Genomic DNA, 24,644 nt, shown 5'->3' with positions numbered 1-24,644 from the left:
GTTGGTAAGGCTGTCTATGTCTGCAGTTCAAATGTGTGGTGGAGCTCAGATTTAGACAGCTATGTAACACCCTGTAATTCAAACGTCAACTCCAAACTCACTGCTCTGGAAGGAGAGGGACAGGAAGGGAAGCAGGCCGGGCCGTCAGTTTTCACGGGCACCACAAATTCATGCGTGTGCGCACTTTGGTCTGCAAGTATGTAGAAAAAGACGTATAAAGAGTCGATCAACAGGCCATTCATACGTCATGCTATGGGTGTCATAGTGTGGGGAAACAGTGGCAGATTCCTGTGGATCCTGAGCTGTGGGAGGGCTTCTGTATTATCTGGACTGACACACCTTTTTGTAATCACACAGTATACATTTTGTATGTAGTTCACACAGCTCTTAAAAGCAGTATCTGCTTTAAAACTGAAAAGAGAAAAAGTGATTGTATTATTCAGACCCGGCCCTGGACCAAGAAATGATATATAGTGATTTAACGTTCCCATATTGTAAAAAATGAGCAGTCTTTTTTTATTATAAAGCAGGTCAAGGTGCTATAAAAATACCGTGAAAGTATCAAAACGCTCAATTCACAGAGAAATACACACAGCCCGTATTCAGAAACTGTTCCTGTAAAGGTTCCATGGAATGAAAACTTCACTTTATGAGATTTTTTAACATTAATATGCGTTCCCCCAGCCTGCCTATGGTCCCCCAGTGGCTAGAAATGGTGATAGGTGTAAACCGAGCCCTGGGTATCCTGCTCTGCCTTTGAGAAAATGAAAGCTCAGATGGGCCGATCTGGAATCTTCCCTTTATGACATCATAAGGGGAAAGGTTACCTTCCCTTTCTCTGCTTTGCCCACCCAGAGAATTTGGCCCACCCATAAGAGAGAGAGAGAGACATCATGGCTTGCAAACAAGCAAAGTGGCAGTTGATCAAGGCCACTAAGAGACTTCAGATACAGTATTAGGGGACCACTAAGGTCTATATAAAAGACACTTCAGATACAGTATTAGGGGACCACTAAGGTCTATATAAAAGATACTTCAGATACAGTATTAGGGGACCACTAAGGTCTATATAAAAGATACTTCAGATACAGTATTAGGGGACCACTAAGGTCTATATAAAAGCATCCAAAAAGCAGCATGTCATGGGACCTTTAAAAAAGCTGTAAGGACTTCTGTACGGTTGTGATGTCACAACTAAACTATATATAGTTAGAAAGTCTCGCTACAGTGCCGTAACTGTCTTTCCCCAGCTGCAATGATGGTGCAGAGACACTGAGAGCGCAGATGCAAAAGACCTAGAAATGCTGACCAATCAAAGCGGACTGGGCTTTTTCAGGAGGGGGGGTTTAAAGAGACAGGCACTAAAACGGAGAGTTTCAGACAGATGGTGAATAAAGGTATATTCAGACATACAGTATGAGAAAAATTATGTTTTTTGAACATTAAAGCATGTAAACATGTTCTAGCAGAAACCCAAAATACAAGTATGAACCTGAAACTGAGCATAATCTGGGACCTATACATTTTTTAGCTTATGTTCATTAGCTCCTTGATTGTGGCCAGCGTCCAGGTGGGATGATGACCTCTCGCAGCTGCTCCGAGTTTGTCCCGTTGAGGTTCTGTGATGTCTGATTTGTAACAAGATTCGCCACATGGTCTTCATATGAGGTTTCTTTGTCAGGGAAAACAAAATCTCTCCCTGCAAGGCTTCGAAAAATATTTCACGCAGCAGGTCATGAAAGTAATCTTTTAATTAAAGTTTTTCAAGTTCATGCCGTGATAAATAAAAGTGGCCTCTGGTTTAAATGTTCTGATATTTTTGTCCCACTCATTGTTTGTCCAAGCTTCTTGTTTGCTTCAATAAGAATTCTTTCCTTCACTCTGACCCTCTGGTGTTATTGATGTTGATTCCATGTTAAACAGGAAATTGCATGGTATTACTTTGGGATATTTACAAGATCTCATTAAGCTGCTGGTGCTACCATATCTGACATAGCTGCAGAGCTGAGAATTAGAGGACATATTTACTGCATAAACCACAAGCTGCTTTTTTGGTTAGGGCAAATTCATCAGCAGAGCACCCTTAGAAACATATCTTCGTCATTACAAGTTAAGAGTATATTTTATTTGTGCCTGATATTAATTTCTCACTCATAATTTCAACATTGTCATAAAGCATCTAGGGTATCTTGAGCACCAAGAGACCTGATCAATAGTGAAAGCTACTGTCCCAGTATCCTGCCTACAAAGGAAGCATAAATCACATGTCAAGATTTAAATCTGTCTCAGTTACTCATGCTCCCATCCCTCTCTTTCTCTGCCTCTGTTTTCCAAAAAAAAAAAAAAGTCAGAAAAGACACATTCTTCACAGACACAAAGGGGCGATTCTGTGCAGCCGCCAAGCTTGAGTCATAGATGGAGCCACGAGGAGGGGTGGGGGGGTTAAGATGCTGGGTAAAGAGCCGGGCCTGTTGTGTGCCGGGCAGGACCAGAGTGGAACAAACATACTGTAGAAATAAAACCCACAGACACTGGTGCTGTTCAAGCTGTGCATTGTTGAATAGTTATACATGAAGGGTTATTTAAATTAATTCTGATGTCTGATTTCATCCTGTGCTGAAAACGTTTGCATGTGGGGAAGCCAGCACTTTGTCTAACATGCACTTCACACAGACAATCACACAGACATGAAAAGCAAATTGAAGAAACTTGCTTATTCCACATAGTTGCCTTGAAGCTGCAGGTCAAAAAAATAAGCTGTTCTTTAGTGTTGCTCAAGACAAATCCTCAGCTACAACTCCATGGCCCTGGTGGTCAGCTGGATTGAGTCTCTTTCTCATACAACAGCTTTGTCTTATCTTTTCTAAAAGACCCTGAACAACCTGCTCGCTCACTTCTCTGGTGAAAACAAAATCAACTTTAAAAGCTACAAATCAAAGTGTACAGTGCACTTAAGGGATTCTGCACGGCCTGTTTCTTTGTGACTGAACTGTCACGATAGAACACATTCCAGCCTGAGCAAACTGTGGGGTCCAGTGCTGCCGTCAATGGCTCCTCTGTGCCGCCGTCACCTCAGAGACAACAGGAATGCTCATCCACTGCAGCCCTCCCTCCCGAGACCAAGTCCTGGACTGGACCACCGGAGGATGGATTGTTCTGTCGGCAGTGGCATCTCCAAGGGGTGGCCACGACCACACCGATGCAATCGTAAAATAAGAAACCAAAGAACATCAGTATGCGGTTCTTTAACTCTTATATTGACATTGTTTTCAACATTTCAGCCTATTTACAAGAGTATGCTAAAATTCCTGAAATTCAATTATGTCTTTTGGTTTTGGTGTGGCACCTCAAGATTATCAGTGGCCCCATCCGGCCACGGGCGCAGCTGTCCGTCAGAGGAAAAGGCAGAGAGTAAATGACAAACAGTAAAGCAAAGGGAGGGAGAAGAAATGGAAGAAGAACAAATAGAAAGGGTGACAGGGCAGGATGAAAGAAAAACAGAGATGAGGTGTGAGTTTGTGAGTCATAACGATAGATAGAGCCAAAAAGAGGGAATCGATGACGAGATAAAAACACAAAGAGGAAATACGGGTATTTATATAACCTCTATTTCCTGTCTGTATATTCCTATATTTAAAAAAACCAAAGTTGAACACATAGGCCTACTGTACAAGTCCATGAAAGTATACCATGTCCCCGCACATGGTTACGATAACACAGTCAACACTACTCGACTAATTCTGGTCTCTTTATAATATGGATAAGAACAGATCCTTCAGTGTCAAATGAAATGATGTCATCAATGCTAATTGTGCCCAGCTTACCATATACTCAGTGTGGGCAAGGCCTGATGCAAAGTGTCTTGTGTTTATTTCTGCAGCTACCTAGCCAGGTTATTCAGAGGCCTTTTGCACACGTCACACCTAACTTCGCTTCCTGCGGTGACATAAGTGCATAATATCTCTGTCTGCTTTAACCCACACTATCTTTCAGCAGCAGAACTGAGACCCCGAAAAAGAGGCCTGTTTATTCAGGGGAGGCCCAGGCTGACATTTCCTGTCCACAGGCCAAGAAAAAGACACAATCTTCTCCCTCTCTGCCTTCACACTGTAACTGCAGGACACATCTCACACCCCACCTTCCACCCGATCCTGTCCCACACTCAAGAGTTGGCAATCTGCCTCGAAGAGAAGAAGTTACTCTCCACAATGACATACAGTGCATCCAGTCAATGTATCATTTATATCTTACACATTTATGTATATTTTATGAACCAAGCATTTATATTATATACCTCTTAAATGTACGTAATTTGAATTGTGAGACACAAGTCACTTTTTCTCCTCACGTGATGCTCATTTAAAGTCTTTCACCTGCTGTTAAATGATTTTGAGCATGACCTGTAATCATCACACTAATTTACATAATGATTTTTGGCAACACTCGCATCTACTTGTTTAAACCTCTAAGTCACTTCCTGGTTTCAGACGAGCTAAACCCATTATTGAATGCTGATAGTTATCTGGTAGTACTCTTGATCAAACAGTGACATGAGTCAGCTGTTCCACTCATTTTATAATCCTTACAGTCATTCTGTCGGAAGTGCTAGAGCCATACCAACCGTATAGGTCTATGAGCAATTCAAAAGCACAATAAAAACAGTGAGGAAATCAACTCATTGTGTCATTGTGTTTTGATGTATCCCACGACAACCCACGCAACAAAGCTGTACATTTACTAGGTGAGAAGCTATTCTCTGCGTCTGACTGCAGTGGAGCACCTGTGGCTACTACTGAGTGACTCACTGTGTTAATGACTCAAATTCTCCTGAAGTCTTTGAGATATATCTTGACAAGCCTTCATGGTAAAACTCACAATTTAACAAACAGCCCTGACAATATTTTTGCAATGTTAACAACATCACAGGGGGCAGCTCTGAGTGGACAACCATTGGCTGAAAGCGCCCTCTAGTGCTTAAAGACCATACAGACGTTATACATATCTCTTTCTATAGGCGCAGCGAGACTACTTTCTATAGAACCTTTCATGAGCAGTAAAAGGTGTTCCGCTTTCCATTAAGGGAGGACATGCGATGTGATGTGGTGATACTGAAAGTGGGACTTTTTTCCCCCCTCCTTCTTCTTTCTTGGCTGCCAATTGGCTGGTTGGGGTTGACCGAGGGTGGAGGATCTGAGCGTGCCAAGGTGTGCGTAAAAGGAGAACCTGTGCGTTTCATACTCCGGTGGCGCTCACGCACTCACTGACATTTCACTGTTTGGTTTCTTCACTCCTCGCGCGGCTCTGGCTCTGAATGGGACGTAGAGGACGCTTTCCTTGGTCTCATTTTCAAAACCGATTCAAGGAGGGTCCCGACATGAGCGGTAAGCCAACATTTAAAAAGATGGTGCGCTGTTTGCCATTTTTTACATGTTCGCATTCGTTTGGGAAACGATTGACAGACTTTTATATAACTACGCGTTACATGGCAGCAAGGCTGTAACATAAAGCCTGTCATGTAGGCTGTGCCGGTTCCGGTTTGTGTCAACACAATGAAATAAACCACTCTCTCTGCAGCACAAGTATAAAAACTGCATTTTTAACTCCCACATTCAATACAATAATCTACCACATTGTGTAAAATCCTGTGTATGTCTTTATTATATGTCCACTGTGCATGTATCAACTGGATTGATCTTTTTCTTGAGGCTAAGCCTCCCAGTGACACTCTTGGTAATTAGTCATGTGATTATTATTAGCAATATTAAATATATTTTATGGCAACTAGATTCAAGTTACCTACTGTTGCATCCATTCTCAGTTGATGTCTTCTCGCAAAACAGATAACACAATAATATAAAATCAAAACTGTTACAGTAGGTTTTCACTCAGGTTAAATACAAAATTGCATCTTAGATTTATCAAAGCACACAAAAACTCCACGCAAAGTTTAAACATGGCCTTTTAGAGAGAGAATATCTGACACTGTGAGAAATGGCAGATCATTGTATTTCCAAAAGTGTGAAGAAAAGATGTTATTTTGTTTATCATTCTTAAAAGCCAGTTGTGGAAATGGACCGTGGAACCTTCTGATGGGTGGCAGTCTCAGTCCGTAGGCAGTTGGGTTGGGAACCGGAGGGTCGCAGGTTCAAGTCCCCGTACGGACCAAAGTACAGAGTGTGGACCAGTAGCTGGAGAGCTGCCAATTCACCTCCTGGGCACTGCCAAGGTGCTCTTGAGCAAGGCTCTGAACCCCCCCAACCACTCAGGGTGCCTGTTCAGCAGTTGCAGCCCACTCATGCTGACATCTCTCCATTAGTGCATGTGACCATGTGTGTGTATTACAGGCCTGTGTGTAGTGTGTTCAAAAAACATTTTGTGAATTGTAATTTCACCATTGGGGATCAATAAAGGATATAGAATTATTATAAATCATAACCATCATTAGTCTGTTCTTATCAGCAGATAGTTTTGTGTCATTATTTGCTTTTAAATGATTTTTCCTGAATGGTAAGCAGACCTTCCATTTGCAGTGCAGATTATTTTTTATTTTCTTACCAGTTTTAACTGAACCTTAGGTTCAACTGGGTTGTATCAATCAATTCCTAAAGAGGAATAGGTAGTTACAGGATTTTAATTTGGGTGTTTTTTTTTACTACTTTGTGTGTAAGGAGGAGGAGTTGAGTGGGAATCCCATGAGAACAATGTCTAAATAGAAGTGTTTATGGGTAATGACTGAGATTCCAGAGCATCCAGACCTGCCTCAACCTGCCCATTAGCTCAGAGAGGTCTGATGATCAGCAGGCTCATCATTTCCATCACTGATAAACAACACTGAGGGCATATAGGCTGCTTATGGAGTCATTTCATGATTGGTTATTTCTAGCATTGAACCTACAAAGACCATCACAGGTTATCATGTAGATTGATGTATTTACGTTTCTTTGTTGTTTGGTCAGCAGCGGCAAAAAAAAAAAAAACCAAAGTATTATAAAATAAATGCAACACATACAGGATTTTCAGACTGCAGTGAGCTGAGAAGAAGTTGATCGCCTGGGCCTCTCTGTGATTGTAAACTACATTTGTTAAACCCACAGAAATGAGACATGGGATTCTGCCTGTAGAGTCAACACAGCTTTGGGGGACTTGTGTTGTTATAGTGTGCCTTGTTCAGGAAATATCTCACTGGATTTAGATTAAAAGCTTTTCCTCCCTTACATCACTGATAAGGGAAATAACCATTCTGTTTTTTTGGGCTTTTCTGCCTTTAATTTGACAGGACAGCTAGGTGAGAAAGGGGAGAGAGAGAGAGAGAGAGTGAGAGAGGGGGAAGACATCCAGAAAATGATCACAGGTCAGATTTAAACCCTAGACCTCTACGTCAAGGCATAAACCTCTCAGTATATGTGCGCCTGCTCTACCCACTGAGCCAACCCGGCCACTAACCATTCTGCTTTTAATAAAAATAAGGAAGTGTTAGTATATATTTAGCTGGTTTTTAACAAACTCCTGTATTGCGTTATTCACTTTCTCCCATTGTGTCCTCCACAGTGTGAAGTGAATGGGCCTGAGAAAGCTTTTGTCTGCGGTCCCCTGCTGTGTTTTTAGCTGTGCGATATGAGTCACGCCAGTATTTTCATTCCTGCGCCCTGAGACCCAAATTGTCCTCCCCACTATAGTTTACAACCCTTGTAACAGCAGACTCTCTGCTCCACAGGAATGAAACCACTGCTGCTGTTATATGAACTCACACACGTTTGCAAAATAGACGTTCTTGCTCGTTCATGCAAACTCTTATTGGCTTTCATCTATTCAAAGTATCCTCCTTATGTGAGATTTAACACCAAATCTGCTCTCCATACCCTCAAGGTAAATGCTCATCTGTCAGACTGGTATTTTGTCAGGAGTAATGCCAGCATTCCTTGGAAGATTTCCAGTAAGGAGCTCCATCTCATTCTTTCACTATGCAGCAGATTAACCCATAATCCATTATGAATCATTAAGAATGACTTAGCCAGTCAGTGTTGGACAAAGAGGATCATCATGTAACACATTTTAGTTGAAACTGCAATTAGGTGAATATTAAAAGATGTCATGTTTGCTTCTTATGTCTTATCTTTACATTGAAAAGCAGACAGACTGTGATTGTTTTAAAAACCATAGAGCAACATGCTGCAATGACCCACTTGATGGTTTAGAGACACAGATAAGTGCTGTCAGACAAAAACTAATTCCAGTGGAATCCTCTGTGGGAAACTATATTTAGTCTAGAGCTGGACATTAGACATATCTGTAAATCTGTGTGACGTGAAAGAGACATCCGTCTGAAGTAGCAAAATATTTCTGGAGTAGGGTGGGCAGTGTTTCCTTTAGTTTGTTTGTTTTTAGCAGTGGGGGCAGGGAGCTGTTCATTTAAACGTTTTGACAATAAACTACAGTATGTGGAGTTAAACTGGATGGGCCCAATAACCTCTGAATAGTTCTACTTGTTGTTAAATTGCAATGTGAGCGGCAGCCAACGGGGTGTTCATTATTTCGGCAGGATCATTTAAAAGGCAACCGCGACTACATTGTGCGTCTGCCCTATGTCTGATACCGTGGCGGGCCGCCACTACAAAATCAACATAGAGGAAACACTGGTGGGAATCACCAGAGGCCTCACGATACGATATCATCCCGATACTTACAGTCATGATACGATATCATTGCGATTTTAAACATATTACAATATTCTGCAATATATATTTTTTTCCAGCTTCAAATTTTTTCCAATTTCAAATTATGGCCCCTAAAGGAAACTTTGTCAACATTTGTTTTATCTAAAAAATATACATTTCTCTGTCTGTTCATCTCACTTCAATTGTATTGCTGCAAAATGGGATTTTCAAGCAGACAAACTGACCAACACATATACAGTATAATAATAGATCGATACTTGGTGTCTGTGTATCGATACCGTCTTGCTACCAAAAATGTCACTTAATTTTTTATTTTTTTTTAACTGTACAAAACTGTACTGTCTCTTGTCAGTGCACAATCCTTTTTCAAACTTCCTGAACTGCTTGTAAATTTTCGGTCCCTTGCAGGTGTGACAGTTTGGGCGGAGGAGGGGGACATAGCTCAGGAGGAGGTCCAATCTTCTCCCCCCTGGTCAGAGGAGCGCTGTGAAGAGCTTTGGGATCGAGTGGAGGGGGTACGGCACAAGCTCACACGCATCCTCAACCCGGCCAAACTCACCCCGTATCTGCGGCAGTGTAAAGTCATCGATGAACAGGATGAAGACGAGGTGCTCAACTCCACACAGTACCCACTGCGCATCAGCAAGGCCGGTGAGAAGAGGACAAAGTTCATTTGAAAACAATCAAATCTGCATCGAATTCTGTTCAGTTCAGAGTCCATAGTTCTTTATTGTCCCTTTAGGGGGAATTTGATCTGCAGTCGGAGGAGGTACAAAAAGTAACTTAAGGAAACGTGGCCGGGTTGGCTCAGTGGGTAGAGCAGGCACACATACACTGAGAGTCTTCTGCCTCGACGCAGAGGTCCAGGGTTCGAGTCCGACCTGTGACGATTTCCACACACGTCTCCCTCCTCTCTCTCCCCTTTCTCAGCTGTCTTATCAATTAAAGGCAGAAAAGCCCCCCAAAAAAAATCATCTTAAAAAAAAAGTTACAAAACAATGTAACACTATAAATAAGGCACAAAACATCTTAGCAGCGCACACCCAACAAATTGATTAAGAAAAATTCCCCATGTTGGCTGGGTCCTGCAGCGGCGCAGGTTTGAGTCTGACCTGCGTGTCGTCCCCCATCTCTCTCCCCCTTTCATGTCTATCCACTCTACTACTAATAAAAGGGAAAATCCGTCACTTAAAAATTGAACAGTATCAAATATAATCCTTGGGATTGTCTGGGAACGTGATATTTAAAAGTGTGACTGAGAAGCCCCAAGTGCCACTAATAAATTCAAGAGTTGTGCAAGTTAACAGATGGAGTTGCACAAGAAACAAAAGAAAACCTGTACCTGTTTGTTTTTGCTCTAGAGAGCCTGTACCTCCGCCCAGAGGGAAGAGTGATTGACCGGGCCTTCTGCAAAGAAGAAAAACTTTTGTTTTGTATTGCAAGGTTCCCATAGACTGAAAACCAAGCAAAAATTAAAATGGACTCAGTATAACTTATGAAGAGTGGCCGGTTAGCTCAGTTGGTAGAGCAGAGGCACACATACAGAGGTTTATTCCTTGACTTAGAAGGTCCAAGGTTCAAATCTGACCTGTGGTGGTTTTTCTGCATGTCTTCCCCCTCTCTCTCCCCTTTCATATCTCAGCTTTCCTATACAATAAAGGCAGAAATGCCCCCCACCCCAAAAAAAAAGATATATATACTATATATATATATATATATATACATAAGATCTGAAGAATAAAACCATCAAAGTCGTATCTGCATACTTTTAATGGTGCCAACACATGCTGCCTTATTAGAAAATCTAATTGAGAAGACAAACAATACACAAACATGGGCGTCGTCGTGACAAAGAATAACGACAATTTCTTGCATTACAGATTTGTTGTCTGGCATGTTTTCCTTTATGAGACAACTGATAGGAAACATTGGAAGAGAGACTGGGGGAAAACAACAAAATCATCTACGATTGTTTGAGAAGCTTTGAAAATGGGTAGCAGTACAGTGCACGCAGTATGGTTCATTTGTAAAACGCCCGAAGAAGAGACATTATGTGTGAGTGATTGCGCAGCAGGTTGTCAGAGAGTAACAGTTGGGTAAAGAGAAATGTTGCCGTGAGAAACCGGCAGGAACTAGGGACAGAGTAAGATGAAAGACAAGGCTAAGTAAAGGGGAGTGGAAGACAGACAGAATAAGGAGTGGAAGAAGATAGAGATAAAGAGGGGATGTTGCAAGTAGAGATGGGATGAAGACAAACACCTGAGCACCCAGTTCATATCACTGTTGTTTCTTTGCCAGTGAGTTAGCTCACGTTAGAGCCACCCATTCATCATGGTCACGTTTAAAATACTAATTCAGTGTTAATGACACTCACATCAAAGAGGAAGCGTCGTTGTGGTTAGAGGGTTTTGATTTAATATAATAGTTTAAGGAACCAAACTAATTTCTCACTAATTCCACATTGTTACAGTTTTTCAGATTTGATTTCCTGCTTATATCCGTTGAACAGGTCGTTTGCTGGACATTCTGCGTGGTCAGGGCCCGCGAGGGCTTCAAGCCTTGATGGAATCACTGGAGTTTTACCACCCAGACCAGTACACACAGCTGACCGGAGAACAGGCCACACAGCGCTGCTCCCTCATACTGGGTAAGCAGGGGTTTCTCTGCATGTTGGGGATGGTAGATGTGTGGACTCCCCACATGTCATGAGTTTGACTCTAGAAAGCAATCTACCAAAATATGTGAATGGCATGTGAAATTGTCCTGTGGATAAGGCCTATTAAACCTTAGGCTCTATTTAATCAGAAATAGACAGATGCAGATGTTTGCAACATGTTTCTCTGTCATGACTACAGAAGTATTTCAGTGAATACATGTCATGATTAAGTTTGACTGGAATATATAAAATACAACTGTGTTATTGGTTTCATTTTAGGCACTACATTGAATTTGATCCCAATATTTCAGGCAAAAAATGCAAGGTTTAGGAGTTTTAAGACTTCTGACCTTAAAAAATGACTTGGCCTCTCTTGTGTTGGCTGACCATCTACATGAGAGGTTGTCTTTATTGGCACATAGTAAACACACTTAGAGCTAAGAGATTCAAACTTAGAAAAGAGCCCACTAAGGTTTAAATGGTGGCTAGCAAACAAACCTGAGATAAAAAGCACATAAAACATGGTTAACAACTCACTTTTAAAGCCATAAACCTAGTGTGTTATCCAGTATATATGTGTACTCTCTCAGAGCTCTTGGTTATTATTATTATGCTTAAGAGGCTATCTAAAGGATTAAAGGTATGTTGAACAAGCAGAATATAAGGAAAGGCATTCAGACATTTGGCACTAATGGTCTAGAGTCTAGTTTTTGATTTCTGCAGCTCCTCTGCTTTCACACAAGACCCTTCTCAGTTGTAACTGAGAGTGGGTCTGGGCAAGGTTCATTCACAGCCCATTTCCAAAGAAGCGTCACCAACGGACGACGCTCAAATGCCTCTGGGCGCAATTGGATAGTCCTTCAACCAATCAGACCAACGAGCCGGGCTTGAATGGGCTCTTGGCCAGACGGACTTGCAGAACAGATCTCAAATTTGCCGGAAGTTGGTCAGGGTTTTCCCAGGCTAGTTTCACAAAGTATACACAAGGTTTCAGTGCATTCTGATATTTACAAGTGCATATCTGTCACATAGTCAGACACAGTAGACACATATTCATACACAGCCTCTCTGACTCTCTGCGTGAGAGTTTACCTTCTCCATACATTGACCAGGAGTCCCCATGACTTATAACCTCCACCTGTCTTCACTCCCCAGATGAGGAAGGTCCGGAGGGATTGACCCAGTTTCTGCTGCTGGAGGTGCGTAAACTGAGAGAGCAGCTTCGAAACACCCGCTTGTGCGAGCGCCGCATGTCTCAGCGCTGCCGCATGGCGGAGGAGGAGCGCAACCGCGCCGAACGTAAAGCTCAGGAGTTACGTCAGGACAAACTGCAGCTGGAGAGGTCTGTCTCACTTAGTTTGTTCCTCTTAGTTTGCATCCGGGTGTCATCAGGATGTGAAAAGAAAATCTTGTCCCTGAGAATGATATTCACTAAACTGTACGATATGAGTCATGGAAGAAACTTCAGTTGAGCCAGGTCATTTCTATTGTTGATGGCATCAAAGGGGTAGTGAGAGTACAATATTACTTGCGATAAAGAAATATTGGCGTTCAGTATGTTCTGCATTTTTGCTGCTTTCAGTATTTTTCTTAAATACAACTAATTGCTTGTTGAATTTCAAACAAAATTCTTTTAGTGAACAAATTGAACATTGAATTGGATATAAAAGGCACCACTAAAAAAGGAATGACAGTTTCGTTATAAAATGCAATTTTCTACTGATATTTTCTTTCAACCAGAGCCCGACCAATAAAGAATTTTTAAAGCCGATATCGATAAAAATATTTGGTTATTTAAGAATCCGATATTCCGATATATCGGCCGATATATATATTTTTTTTAAATCCAGAAACACGTCACAAAACATAAACAGATTTCCCTAATATTAGTTATTTGTAGTTAGTCCTCACTAAAATAATATGACAATGCAGTTTAAAAATAAACTTGTTTGTTTTATTGTCACAACAGAACAGAGGGACATCAAATGATATTAAAGTTCTGATAAATAATAATGTATAAAAATACAAACTTAAGATATCAAACTTAAAGTCGTCTGAACAGGGAGGTTGTAGAGCGCCCTCTGGTGGACAGACTATGCAACACCAACACTCAGAACATGGTTGAAGGGTGTTTCGTCCGTTTTTATTTTATTTTTTAAATATTAATTCATCGGCCATTATAAAGGCCAATATCGATAGTTTGGAAAATGCATAATATTGGCCTGCCAATATATCGGTCGGTCTCACTTTCAACTAACAAAAAATATCTGATTGTCTCAGCTGATCTATGATTGTTTCAAACAAACTGATACTAAAGGGATGGGCGGTGTAAACATACAGTTAGTAACTTTGGGTTTTCATAGAGGGCTTATCATTGGAAAAAGATCTCCTGCAATTTAGAGACTGGGGTTCCATTCAAGAGGGTATATCCCTGCTGTGTGAATGTATAACTTTAATGTTGCAGAAAGCACAGGGTTTACCTTGTTTAGCACAAAGCAATGAATCAATGTCAAAAAGTAAGTGAATGTGCGCTCTGGATGATTTGTGATCTGAAGGTTGCGTCATGACTGGGAGTCGGCCAGTCGAGAGCTGGGCAAGCTGAAGGACCGGCACCTGGAGCAGGCTGTGAAGTACTCCAGAGCCCTGGAGGAGCAAGGCATGGCCTCCAGCCGCGAGAGAGAACTACTGAGGCAGGTCAGTCGTTTAGTAGCAGCATCAGTTAAAACAGAAACTGCACAGTTTCTTAATTTTGGTCTTAATTAATCTTCGAAGGGTTTAAGTGTATGTTTTTTCACCACATCCAGGTATTAAAATTTCCAGATTTAAGATTCAAAATCCTTTATTAATCCCACAACGGGGAAATTCACAACGTCATGAAACTCACTCAGAAATTGATATCTATTGTCGAACACAGAGCTCTTCAGCGTTTTTAGGCCAAGGACCCCTTTGCTTAAAGAGAGACAGAGTAGGGTACCCCAACTACATGTAGCCTACATTAAATTGCATTAAACTGGGCCGGATGGATGAAAATGAATGGCTGAAGCATAACTGTATGGCTACCTCACTTATAATAAGCTTCTCTAACGTGTAAATTACATTTTTTCACAAATAGGCCAATTTATCTTTGCTTTTAAAATGTTCAAATTATTTTTATGTACAGTATCTTTTCTGCCATTTTTATTTTTGAAGAAGCAAACTTCCAAAACATAATTTTTTAAACATAATTTGGCGGCCCCCCTGCACTCACTTTGAGGACTACCTAGAGGTCACGGACCCCATGATGAGAAGAACATCAACAACACGTTTTTTATCTCCCCTGAAGCAGTCGGAGGGCCCTCAGACACCTCCCACCACATTCCTCAGCGGATCCTGACTCTAAAAGCAGCTCTATACTTGCCGCAGAAACGGTGACTTTGCCAACAATAGTGATCTTCTCGTCACAAGTCCCCCAAATTGTTTCCCCCCCGTTCCTCTAAACTTTAGGGTGCAGCATTCGGGGCTCCATGTGGGCCATGATTACCTTTCTATTTAACACAAGGGTCTGTTCACCAAAGATACCGTTGGCTGCAAAATCATGTAGGGACAGTGAGAGATATTTTAAGTGTTTGGTAAACTTAGGGTAAGGAAAGAAATTATGTTTTGTTTGATGGCATGATAAGGCAGCCAATAACAGCGCCCAAGGCAGTCCAAGTGAAACTGCTTAAGATAGCACGCAGCCGCAACATAGCAACTGAAATGAGCCATGTGTGAAGATGTTATCAGCCGCCCTTTTTTTTTTAGTTTGCGCGCTGTCCCAACATGTTGACCATACCACTGAGGTATGAACCACTTTGTTGTGTTGAGACAGTGTGTGCGCTGTGCCTACTAAAATTGGAATGTAGAACAATAAACGTGTTTGTTTACCTTTCCTTTTTTTACTCCCAACTCCTTGATTGCTAGAATACAAGTTTTTACGTTCCTACCATTATTATAGATAAAAAGCCCTTTGGCCATATCATTGCACATGTTTGACAACAGCATATGAAGTGCCTGGTGTGGAAAATTTCAAACCTATATTTAAAAAAAAATGTCTTTGTCTTTATGGCTGCTTTGTTTATTCTCCATATAGGTAGAGGAGCTGAAGTCCAGGCTGACAGAGGCAGAAAAACATACAATCGATACTTCAGGAAATAATGTGCCGGCAAAAAGAATCAGTTTGCTCTCTAATGGAGTAAAAGGTTCTCCACCTGCTTTACCAGAAAAGCCGCAGCGGCGTACTGAAGTTCAGAAAGAGGAGAACACAGGGACTCAGATGAAGGACTCGGGTCCTACCACTGGAGTCATAGTATGTTGTCAAATCGACAATGTTTATCTTCTAAAAAGGACCTTTATAGCTGTCTCTGTCTGTTTCAGAATCAACCACACTGCTTTTTGTTCCTGTTGTTTCAGGCTCTGATGGACATCCTGCAGCAGGACCGCAGGGAGGCTGCAGACCAGAGGCAGGAGCTGTGTGACATCATTACCCGACTACAGGGGGAGCTACAGAGCACTGAGGAGCACTGGGAGAAGGTGAATAGTAGAGCTGTGAGGATGAATCGATTAATCCGTTAATTGTCGAGTATTAAATTAATCTGCAACTATTTTGATGATCAATTCATCGGTTTGAGTCATTTTTCCATGAAGAAAGTAAAATGTTCTCTGATTCCAGCTTCTCAAATGTGAATATTTAATGTGATAATCATCTTGGGCTTAGGGAAACACTGATCCACGTTTTTCGCCATTTTCTGACACTTTCTAGACCAAAAAACTAATCCATTAATTGAGAAAATAATCAACAGATTAATCGACTATGGAAATAATCAGTTAGTTGCCGCCCTAGAGAACAGACTCACAAATGATCTTTAAGATTATGATTTTTTACTGGCTGCAGTAGTTGAAAGGTGTACTGCCAAAGCCCATGTTTTGTTTCTTCACTGCCGATGAATAGAGGCTGTAATGGTTAACGGTGTTTGCAGCTGGAGTCGCAGTGCGAGCAGCTACAGCTGAAGGTGAGGACTCTCCAGCTGGACTGGGAGACGGAACAGAAGAGGAGTATGTCCTACTTCAACCAGATCATGGAGCTGGAAAAGGAGAGAGACCAGGTCAGTGTGGATGAAGGCCCAACCGAGTCTCTAACCAACATACTAAATTAACACAGAGATCAATAAAATAAAAATAAAAACATCTTGGAGCATCAATTTTGTAGAATGCCACGCAATTGGGATTTTTTTCTTTTTCTGTAGACTGCAATGTTTCATGTATGTTTTTAAATGGGTTGAATTATGTGGACTGTAGTCCATATCCACAACATTTCACTTCCGGGATTGCCCTGTTGCCACCAGAAATTACGGATGTCACTCTTTTCGGCCAGATTTCCGATACCTTCCTCTTCCTTTGTGTCTGCATTCTAACCTCCGGTGGATTTGTGAGGACTATGGTTAACTGCTCCTCAGATCTCTGCAGGGTAAATCCAGACAGCTAGCTAGACTATCTGTCCAGTCGTTTTCTGTTGCACGACTAAAACAACCTTTGAACGTACACGTTTCACCAAAACTAGTTCCCTCCCGAGGCTGTTTTGTAGCGGCACCGCGGCTCTGTCCGGTGCTTAGCACCACCCATGACGATTGTGATTGGCTTAAAGAAATGCCAATAAACAAGAGCACGTTTTTCTCCCATCCCGGAATGCCGTGTAGACTAGCCAGACCTTCTTCCACAGCGCTGTGGAGGAAGGTCTTAAGGGCACAGCTAATGGGGATCCTATAATGAACTAAACATACAGAGTGCATCGAGGCCCGTGTATAGTTAGTGGTTTTGCAGTTTATTAGCATCCCTGACTAGGGTGAACAGTTTTTACACCATGCAAACTTCTTTTGTCTTTCTTTTTTCATCTTTTTTTCCCCCAAGGCTCTGCGTAGTCGAGACAGCCTGCAGTTGGAGTACACCGACTGCCTGTTGGATAAGAACCGTCTGCGTAAACGCATTGCAGAGCTGCAGGCCAACGTGGAGCAGCAGCAGAGGGAGCTGGAGAAAGAGAGGGAGAGGGGCCGCGAGCTAACGGAGCAGAGCAGCCTCTGTCTGAACTGTGTAAGCTAAACGCAGGAGCACAGCACGTTAGCAGTGCAGCACTGTCTTCCCACAGCAACCACAGATCATTTTATACGGTATGTCCCCCTGGTCCCCACAGTCCCACCTGTCCCTGTGCAGCGAGGACCAGTGCTACGGCCCCTGCTGTTCCCTCGGCCTGGACCTGAGACCCCAGGCCGGTGGCACCCGCCTGCTGCTACGAAAGGTCAGGGCTGGCTACCATAACTAATTTTACTCACATTCACTATAACAGCAGAACTCCATCACCCTAGTTGTGATTTAAATCAGAATTACTAAGATTCTGGTGCTGTTTATGTAGTTTATAGGGATCATTTCTATGGGACACAACTGTTGTGGACACTGCCGCAACATGTTTTCTAATGTTGTTCTTATGGTATGGGAGGAATGTAGCTTTTGGACTACAAAGTACATTTCTTCAGCTAGACTATGAGCTTGTTATTGTCTTAAGTATGAGACGTTGTAGTAAATTCTTATGCAAATCTATAAGCGTGTCAGTACCTGCGAAATACCTCTCACTAACTGGGAGGTCATACTATATTTACTCATCTTCTCTGTGCCACAGATGCCCTCGAGTGGCCAAGCCAATGAAAACTCAGAGGGTAAGTTGTGCGAAGATGATTCTCAACTTTTGCACAGTAAAAAAAAGTACTTTGTTTACCTCATAAACTATAGATGTACTCATATTCATTCAAATATTCTTTCTGCTTCTTCACAGATTCTCGTTCCAACTCCGAGGAGAATCTCCGTTCCTCAGTGAGTATCACGGCTCTGCTCCTTAACGAAAGAGAAAGAGAATGAAAGAGTCAGAATCTGTTTTTTTTTTTTCTTTCACTTACCTTGCTAGACTCAGACAGAAGACAATGAAAAAGAAATAAATCGGCTCTCCACATTCCCCTTCCCTCCGTGTATGAACTCCATCAACCGACGATTCAACACAGAGTGAGTTAATCAGCCCCACAAAACATTACATATTTTTAGCCTGCTCCACCTAATATTTTCACATGTAACTACATCTTATGACCTTTATAATTTTTTGAACATCCCTTTTTTCTGCTCTAAAAAAGGTTTGACTTGGAATCATCGTGGGGCAGTGATGAGAACGATAACATTACAGGTATATTTGATTCTGTCATGTGTTGCATGAACAACCGTCACAGTCTTCTTTGCCAACAGAATCAGGACCAGCCTGTCTGGATAATTAACTTCTATTTTAGCTTCTATTAGATGTAGAATGATTGTCATTTGGCATCAAAGTACAATAAAACAAAACAAAGAAGGCGTTCAGTTCTGGTTTTGCTTCCTTTGCACTTACATTGTGGACATACTGTAAGTTATGAGGCTCTCTGGTGTTTTCAGGTGAGCAGAGTGAACCTTCTTTGTGGGACTCCTGTAACTCGCTACACTCTCATCTCTTCCCCCCTGACCTGGTCAACCTGCCTGCAGTCTCCCCACACCAACCCAGCCCTGGTATTCCCAGGTAGGCACAGCATCACGGTTTTGACGCCTGTCAATGTTAACCCTCTGAGGTCTAAGGCAGGGCTCTTCAACGTTTTTTAAGCCAAGGACCCCTTAACTGAAAGAGAGATGGAGCAGGGACCCCCTACTACATCTATTGTATAAAATGAAGTAGTATATTAAACTGGGCCTACAATAACGTGTAGGGTGGCGTAAAGCCTTTATACATACCTTTTTAGTGCATTAAAATAGCCTTTTAATTGTTGGCATGGTTTTATAAATCATGTTTAAATGTTAAAATGTATGGCTATTTTAGGGACTACTATAGGCCAGTATCTATACTATAAGCCAGCCATCAGTGGGGATTTATATTTGCTAATAATATGTTGGATTCATGTTAAGACTTTTTTTAAACTTCAGAAATTAATATTAATTTGGGCACCCGGATAGCCCAGTTGGTAGAGCGGGTGCCCATGTATAGAGGTTTACTCCTCGATGCAGCGGGCCCCGGTTCGACTCTGACCCGCTGCCCTTTGCTGCATGTCGTTTCCCCTCTCTCTTCCCTTTCATGTGATGCATGCATCAATGAATACTTAACATACAAACTGCTGTATAAAACATTTTAGAGGATTTATTTTACAAAAGTACCGTGTAAATATTGGCCCACGAACCATGATCTTAATTTGTTTGTGGAAGCCTCAATATGCAGCAAAAAAGGCATTTCTAGCAGATACAGTTTAACTAAACTAAGTGATGAACATCTCATTAAACGTTACTAATTGGGTGTACCGTTTTGAAAGGGTTTAATACTTTAAGTGCAAATATTCACATTACGTACAACATGATGTGAATATATATTGAAATAATTTCTAAGAGCACAGAACAAGCATAAGATTTTGATTAAATAAAGTTGAATAAACTTGTGGAGTTTCTACTGATCTCTATTTTTTGTACAGTACATGCCACATTATGCTTAACCAATGCTGCCCATCTTTGCCATCTCCCAGGATTCCCTCCCGCTCCCCGTCCTCAAGCCCCCCCATCTCACCAAAGCACGGGAGAACCAGTCTAGCTGACGATATTACGCTAGTCGGAGGGAACCTAACAGGGATCTTCGTCAGCCATGTGAGAGCTGGTTCCCCGGCTCAGCTATGTGGACTGAAGGAGGGCAGTGAGCTGCTGGAGGTGTGTGTCTGTATAGTGACTATATCATGTGTGAGCATTGTGTGTATGTACATGCTTCATAAAGAGAATGTGTGCTTCAGCTAATGCTGTATTTATGTTGTAAGTTTTTGTACAACATTACAGTTCTGCCACGCAGGTCTGTGAATATTTTGCAAGCTCCTTGATTGTAAAAAATGTGTGAATGAAACATAAGAAATAGAAAATAAAAAGATGAAGATTAGAACGGAAGGCTGGAAGATGACATGCCGTTTTCTCTCCGTGTTGCCCAGCTGGAGCGGGTTCTGTTTGGTGGGGGTAGTGTGATGCTGGGCCAGTGCACTGCTGAGGTAGCCCACTTTTCCCTGCAGTGGTGGTCCGAGCCCTCAACACTCAAACACCAGAGCAACCCAGAGGGTGAGTCCGTTTTTGTCAGAGATTTGAAAAGTGAACACAAAACAGTAATACCGTATTCTTGAAACCTTTTCTGTCATGTTCCTTCGTGTCCCAGAGAGGTGAGACTAAGAAGTCCCTTCTTGCCTCCCCTGTGCTTAGGATACTCCAAGCTGTGCTCCCAGCTCTCGTCGCCTACTTTTACGGGTGCCGACTCCTTCTATGTGCGTGTCAATCTCAACATGGAGCCTTGCGGTGACCCACCGTCTCTGGGTGTGTCGTGCGATGACATTATACACGTCACAGACACAAGATACAATAAAAAATACAATTGGCACTGTTCCCTGGTGGACCCGCACACAGCCAAGCCCCTGCAGGCAGGAACCATGCCCAACTACAACAGGTACGCCACATAGACCTACAATATTATAGTATATAGTATGTTAAAAGTAATATCTTAATTATGCACAATAAGGAGTGTAAATAACAAATATTTTCCAGGGCACAACAGTTGTTACTTGTAAGACTACGAAAGATGTCCCTGGAGCAAAAGGACTTCAAGAGGAGGGTAAGTCTGCTTATTTTGAATTGACATGAACGGCAGGCTCACTTTCAGTCACTGTGCTTAACCAAACTATTACAGAACTGGTAACACACAGCTATAAGGTGTTTATTTTTCTCCATTTTCCTACATGTAGTTCTTGAAGAAACCATCTGGACGTGTACGATTGGTCAAGGCAGTGGATCCCAGTGGCCGTGGGATTGGTTCCACACAGCAGGTCCTTTACACACTCAACAAACGTAAGCACCAGCCATAGTGTTCCCGGAATGCAACACCAAATCTGTGCAATAAATCTTATTTGTTTTAGTATACGTTTTCTTTGGCAAACTGTGTATGTGTGCACTTTGCATTAATGTTTCCCCTGTGTGTGCCTGTCCCTTCAGGTCACGAGGAGCACTTGATCCCGTACAGTTTAGTGCAGCCGGTGCAGGTTCAGACTAAGCGGCCGGTCATCTTCTCCCCCTCCCTTCTCTCCCGTGGTCTCATAGAGAGGCTGCTGCAACCTGCAGATTCTGGTTTGAAGTTCAACACCTGCCTTCCAGGTATGTGCACGGCAGTACATTTTTACATTACGTGTCATGTAGCTGACGCTTTTATCCAAAGCGACTTCCAATTACCGTAAGGGCTTTCAACCTTGAATGTACAAACTCCGGACAGCAAGAAGTAACTTCAATCACATTAGCTTTAAATAAGCCAAACTACAAAGAACCAAATAAAAGTGCAACTATTTTTTTACTACTTTTTTTTATTTATTTTTTATTTGACTGATTAACTCAGCGAACAATAAGGTTGATGATTCTTCACACACGATACACCACAGTCTCCTCTTTCCTCTGTTTGGCTGCGGTTTGCAGAGCCTATCCAGGCTTCAGAGAGACGGGATGAGAGAGTGTTCCTGTTGGACCCCCGCAGCCCAGAGCAGGCTCTGGGAATACGGCTGCAGTCAATACAGGAGGTCATCAGCCAGGTAAACAAAAAAAACACATCACACCAGTCATAGCTATTACCTGTATCGCCTTTTTTATGGAAAGAGAAGATGTTCACATTATCCAAATCTCCCTCTTTGTCCCAGGACAAGCACTGTCTGCTGGAGCTGGGGCTGCCCAGTGTTGAGGGCTTATTGAGACAGGGGATTTACCCTATCGTCATCCATATCCGCCCTAAGAACAAAAAGCACAAGACGCTAAGGTAAGTGTGCATTCCTTTGCTTTGCAAGTACAGTATATTAAGTGCTACATTAATTACACATCAGATCATAGCAGCATGATTGTACTTGATTCAGGCTCGTCCAGGTTCACATACACGTCCCTCCATTCACGTTGGAGGGTCAATAAGCGTTTTACCCCATGTGTAGATAGTGTAGCATTTTCTTACCTTACAGATACAAAAAAAATATCTTTTTTTGAAAGAACACAAAGATATTTCCTCTTACTTGCTGCATATGACCCTAAATATTTAAAAACGTATATTTAAACACTTTGGAAATACTGTTTCAAGTGAACAATGGCCTTCCTGTCTGTCTGTTCATTTTTACTATTTTTTTATTAAGATTAATAAGATTATTTAATTAATTTAAGACGGTTCTCTATCTTTGAAACTGGTAAAGTGAGGACTAATGTAAAATTTAGATGTGTTTCAGTTTTGGGGGGTTAAATTATGGAATGAATTTGTGGCCGGGTTGGAGCAGTGGGTAGAGCAGGCGCACATATACTGAGAGGTTTATGCCTCGACTCAGAGCTCCAGGGTTAGAATCCGACCTGTGACGATTTCCTGAATGTCTTCTCTCTCTCTCTCTCTCTCTCTCTCTCTCTCTCTCTCTCTCCCCTTTCTCACCTAGCTGTCCTGTCAAATTAAAGGCGGAAAAGCCCAAAAAATAATCTTAAAAAAACAAAAAACATAAATTATGAGTTGAAAATGTGTACGTCTCTGTTGAGTTTCAAAAAAGCTTCAAAATCTAAAAATAATTAAGGGTTGTGAAGTAATTTGATTAAAATGTAAATTTACTAGGATTGTACTCAAGTTTACTTTTTCTGGGTGATTCTATGGGGATTATAGGATAGGCAAAAATAAGCCTTGGCTTCAGCCTATTCCTTTTTCGGTTAGCTATTGTGGCAAATTGTGGGAAAAAAATTGTTTCTTTTATATGTTAACGAAAATAAAATGATTCTCTATATATCATCATCAACACTTCAAAATAGGAAGCTCTTTCCCCGGTGTGGAGAGGACAGCGTAATGGAGGAGGTGTGCCAGGCCGAGGAGCTGCAGCTGGAGACGCTGCCCCTGCTCTACTACACCCTGGAGCCCAGCGCCTGGAGCAGCACTGACGAGCTGCTCGCAGCCATACGCAATGCCATCCACAGCCAACAGAGGGCAGTAGCATGGATCGAACTGGATAGGCTGCAGTAGAAGAGAAATACAGAACGTTTATGTCTTATATTCACAACGCAAATAATAAAGAATCTGGCAGCTGCCAGCAGACACCGTACCACAGCCAGGTTTCTATTTGCAACCAAGATCAATTTTTATATTTACTTGTAATCTCAAAGGAGGCCATGTATAAACGTGTAAAACCATGTCTATTATGTATAAACCGGAATTTCATAGTTCTCATCTATATAGCCAAGCTGGACTGGCTACAATGGGAGAATAGTGAAAACATTTTAAAACTAAAACGGATTTGACCCACACGAGACATTACAGATACTTGGGTTAGCTGTTTTTATCAACAGGAATTATGCCATGTTACATTTTCTCCATTCAGACATCTTAGTTGTATTACGTAACTCACTGTACTTTAAAAGTAACGCTCAAGGATCACACAAGGTGCCGATTTTTAATGCATTTGGGTCACTGGCCCTTCAGTTATTTTGTGAGCCAAAATGTAAGCCCCAAAAGGGACCTATACAGGTATAGGTTAAGGGGATTGTAGTATGTTGTAAGCAGGGATGTTGTGAAGGGTGCAAATCTGCTTATCCACATTGTGTAGTTGCAGTAAATACAGTGTGTCCTTTTGGGCTGACATACTCTTTAAGATGTAAACCAATTATACAGATCATACTTAAAAATATCAAACTGATATGACTGTAGTAATATGAATATACCTGAAAAACTACATTTCTGGATATTTTTAGGTAGGCTGTGTATGAGTCAGTAAGTGCTGCATTTTTATTTATACTACACTGTACAACAGAAGCTGTAGTTCACTGTGACAAAATGGTCTTGTTTTGTACTGCAGAATCTCTTTTGTAACCAGTTTCAAGAATAAATGTAAACAAAAAAGAATTGATTCTAACTTCACTTGTGTGCGCAAATATACAACAGACATGATGTAATTTTTTTATTCAGTGTAGCAGTGATAGATTCAATGAGGAAACTTCTAACAATCTGAAACACAAATATAGACAAAGTATTTAATTCCCACTATAAGAAGAACTGTATATGTTCTCATTAAAAGTAACACTTCCTGGAAGTGTTAACACGATTCCTTAACACAGGAAGAGGAAGAAGATTCAGCAACCTGATAAATCAAATCTTGTAGTAAATCAATGAAAAAAAATATATATATATAATATAAAAACACTTGTAAAACTCTTGAAAAGCTGTTTTGGGGCAATGGGAA

General features: G+C 41.6%; 1 protein-coding gene across 1 annotated transcript; it reads left to right on the top strand.

Annotated features, from left to right (window-relative positions):
• The first annotated feature begins 5,165 nt into the window (after window positions 1–5,165).
• On the top strand, window positions 5,166–24,263 carry zmp:0000000896 (caspase recruitment domain-containing protein 10). The gene is made up of 24 exons (XM_028599874.1): window positions 5,166–5,381; window positions 9,084–9,326; window positions 11,185–11,322; window positions 12,487–12,673; window positions 13,887–14,025; window positions 15,440–15,655; window positions 15,760–15,879; window positions 16,326–16,451; window positions 17,254–17,433; window positions 17,534–17,638; window positions 18,017–18,053; window positions 18,170–18,207; window positions 18,299–18,393; window positions 18,519–18,568; window positions 18,811–18,931; window positions 19,917–20,094; window positions 20,364–20,487; window positions 20,626–20,866; window positions 20,965–21,031; window positions 21,162–21,264; window positions 21,409–21,567; window positions 21,880–21,992; window positions 22,098–22,213; window positions 23,224–24,263. The coding sequence occupies exons 1-24, from the start codon at window positions 5,312–5,314 to the stop codon at window positions 23,429–23,431; spliced, it is 3,174 nt and encodes a 1,057-aa protein (XP_028455675.1). The 5' UTR covers window positions 5,166–5,311; the 3' UTR covers window positions 23,432–24,263.
• The last annotated feature ends 381 nt before the right edge of the window (window positions 24,264–24,644 follow it).

Source organism: Perca flavescens, chromosome 15, assembly GCF_004354835.1.
Source record: "Perca flavescens isolate YP-PL-M2 chromosome 15, PFLA_1.0, whole genome shotgun sequence".
Lineage (NCBI taxonomy): Eukaryota > Metazoa > Chordata > Actinopteri > Perciformes > Percidae > Perca > Perca flavescens.
Note: the sequence above shows the minus strand (reverse complement) of the source record. Positions and strands in the feature narration are given on the sequence as shown.

What these genes read in the sequence shown, in the direction of transcription:
- zmp:0000000896 (XM_028599874.1), top strand. Translation starts at nt 5,312, where the DNA reads ATGGGACGTAGAGGACGCTTTCCTTGGTCTCATTTTCAAAACCGATTC. An exon ending in AGGGCAGTGAGCTGCTGGAG is followed by an intron (nt 20,095 to 20,363) that starts GTGTGTGTCTGT and finishes CGTGTTGCCCAG; the next exon opens with CTGGAGCGGGTTCTGTTTGG. An exon ending in ACCATGCCCAACTACAACAG is followed by an intron (nt 20,867 to 20,964) that starts GTACGCCACATA and finishes AATATTTTCCAG; the next exon opens with GGCACAACAGTTGTTACTTG.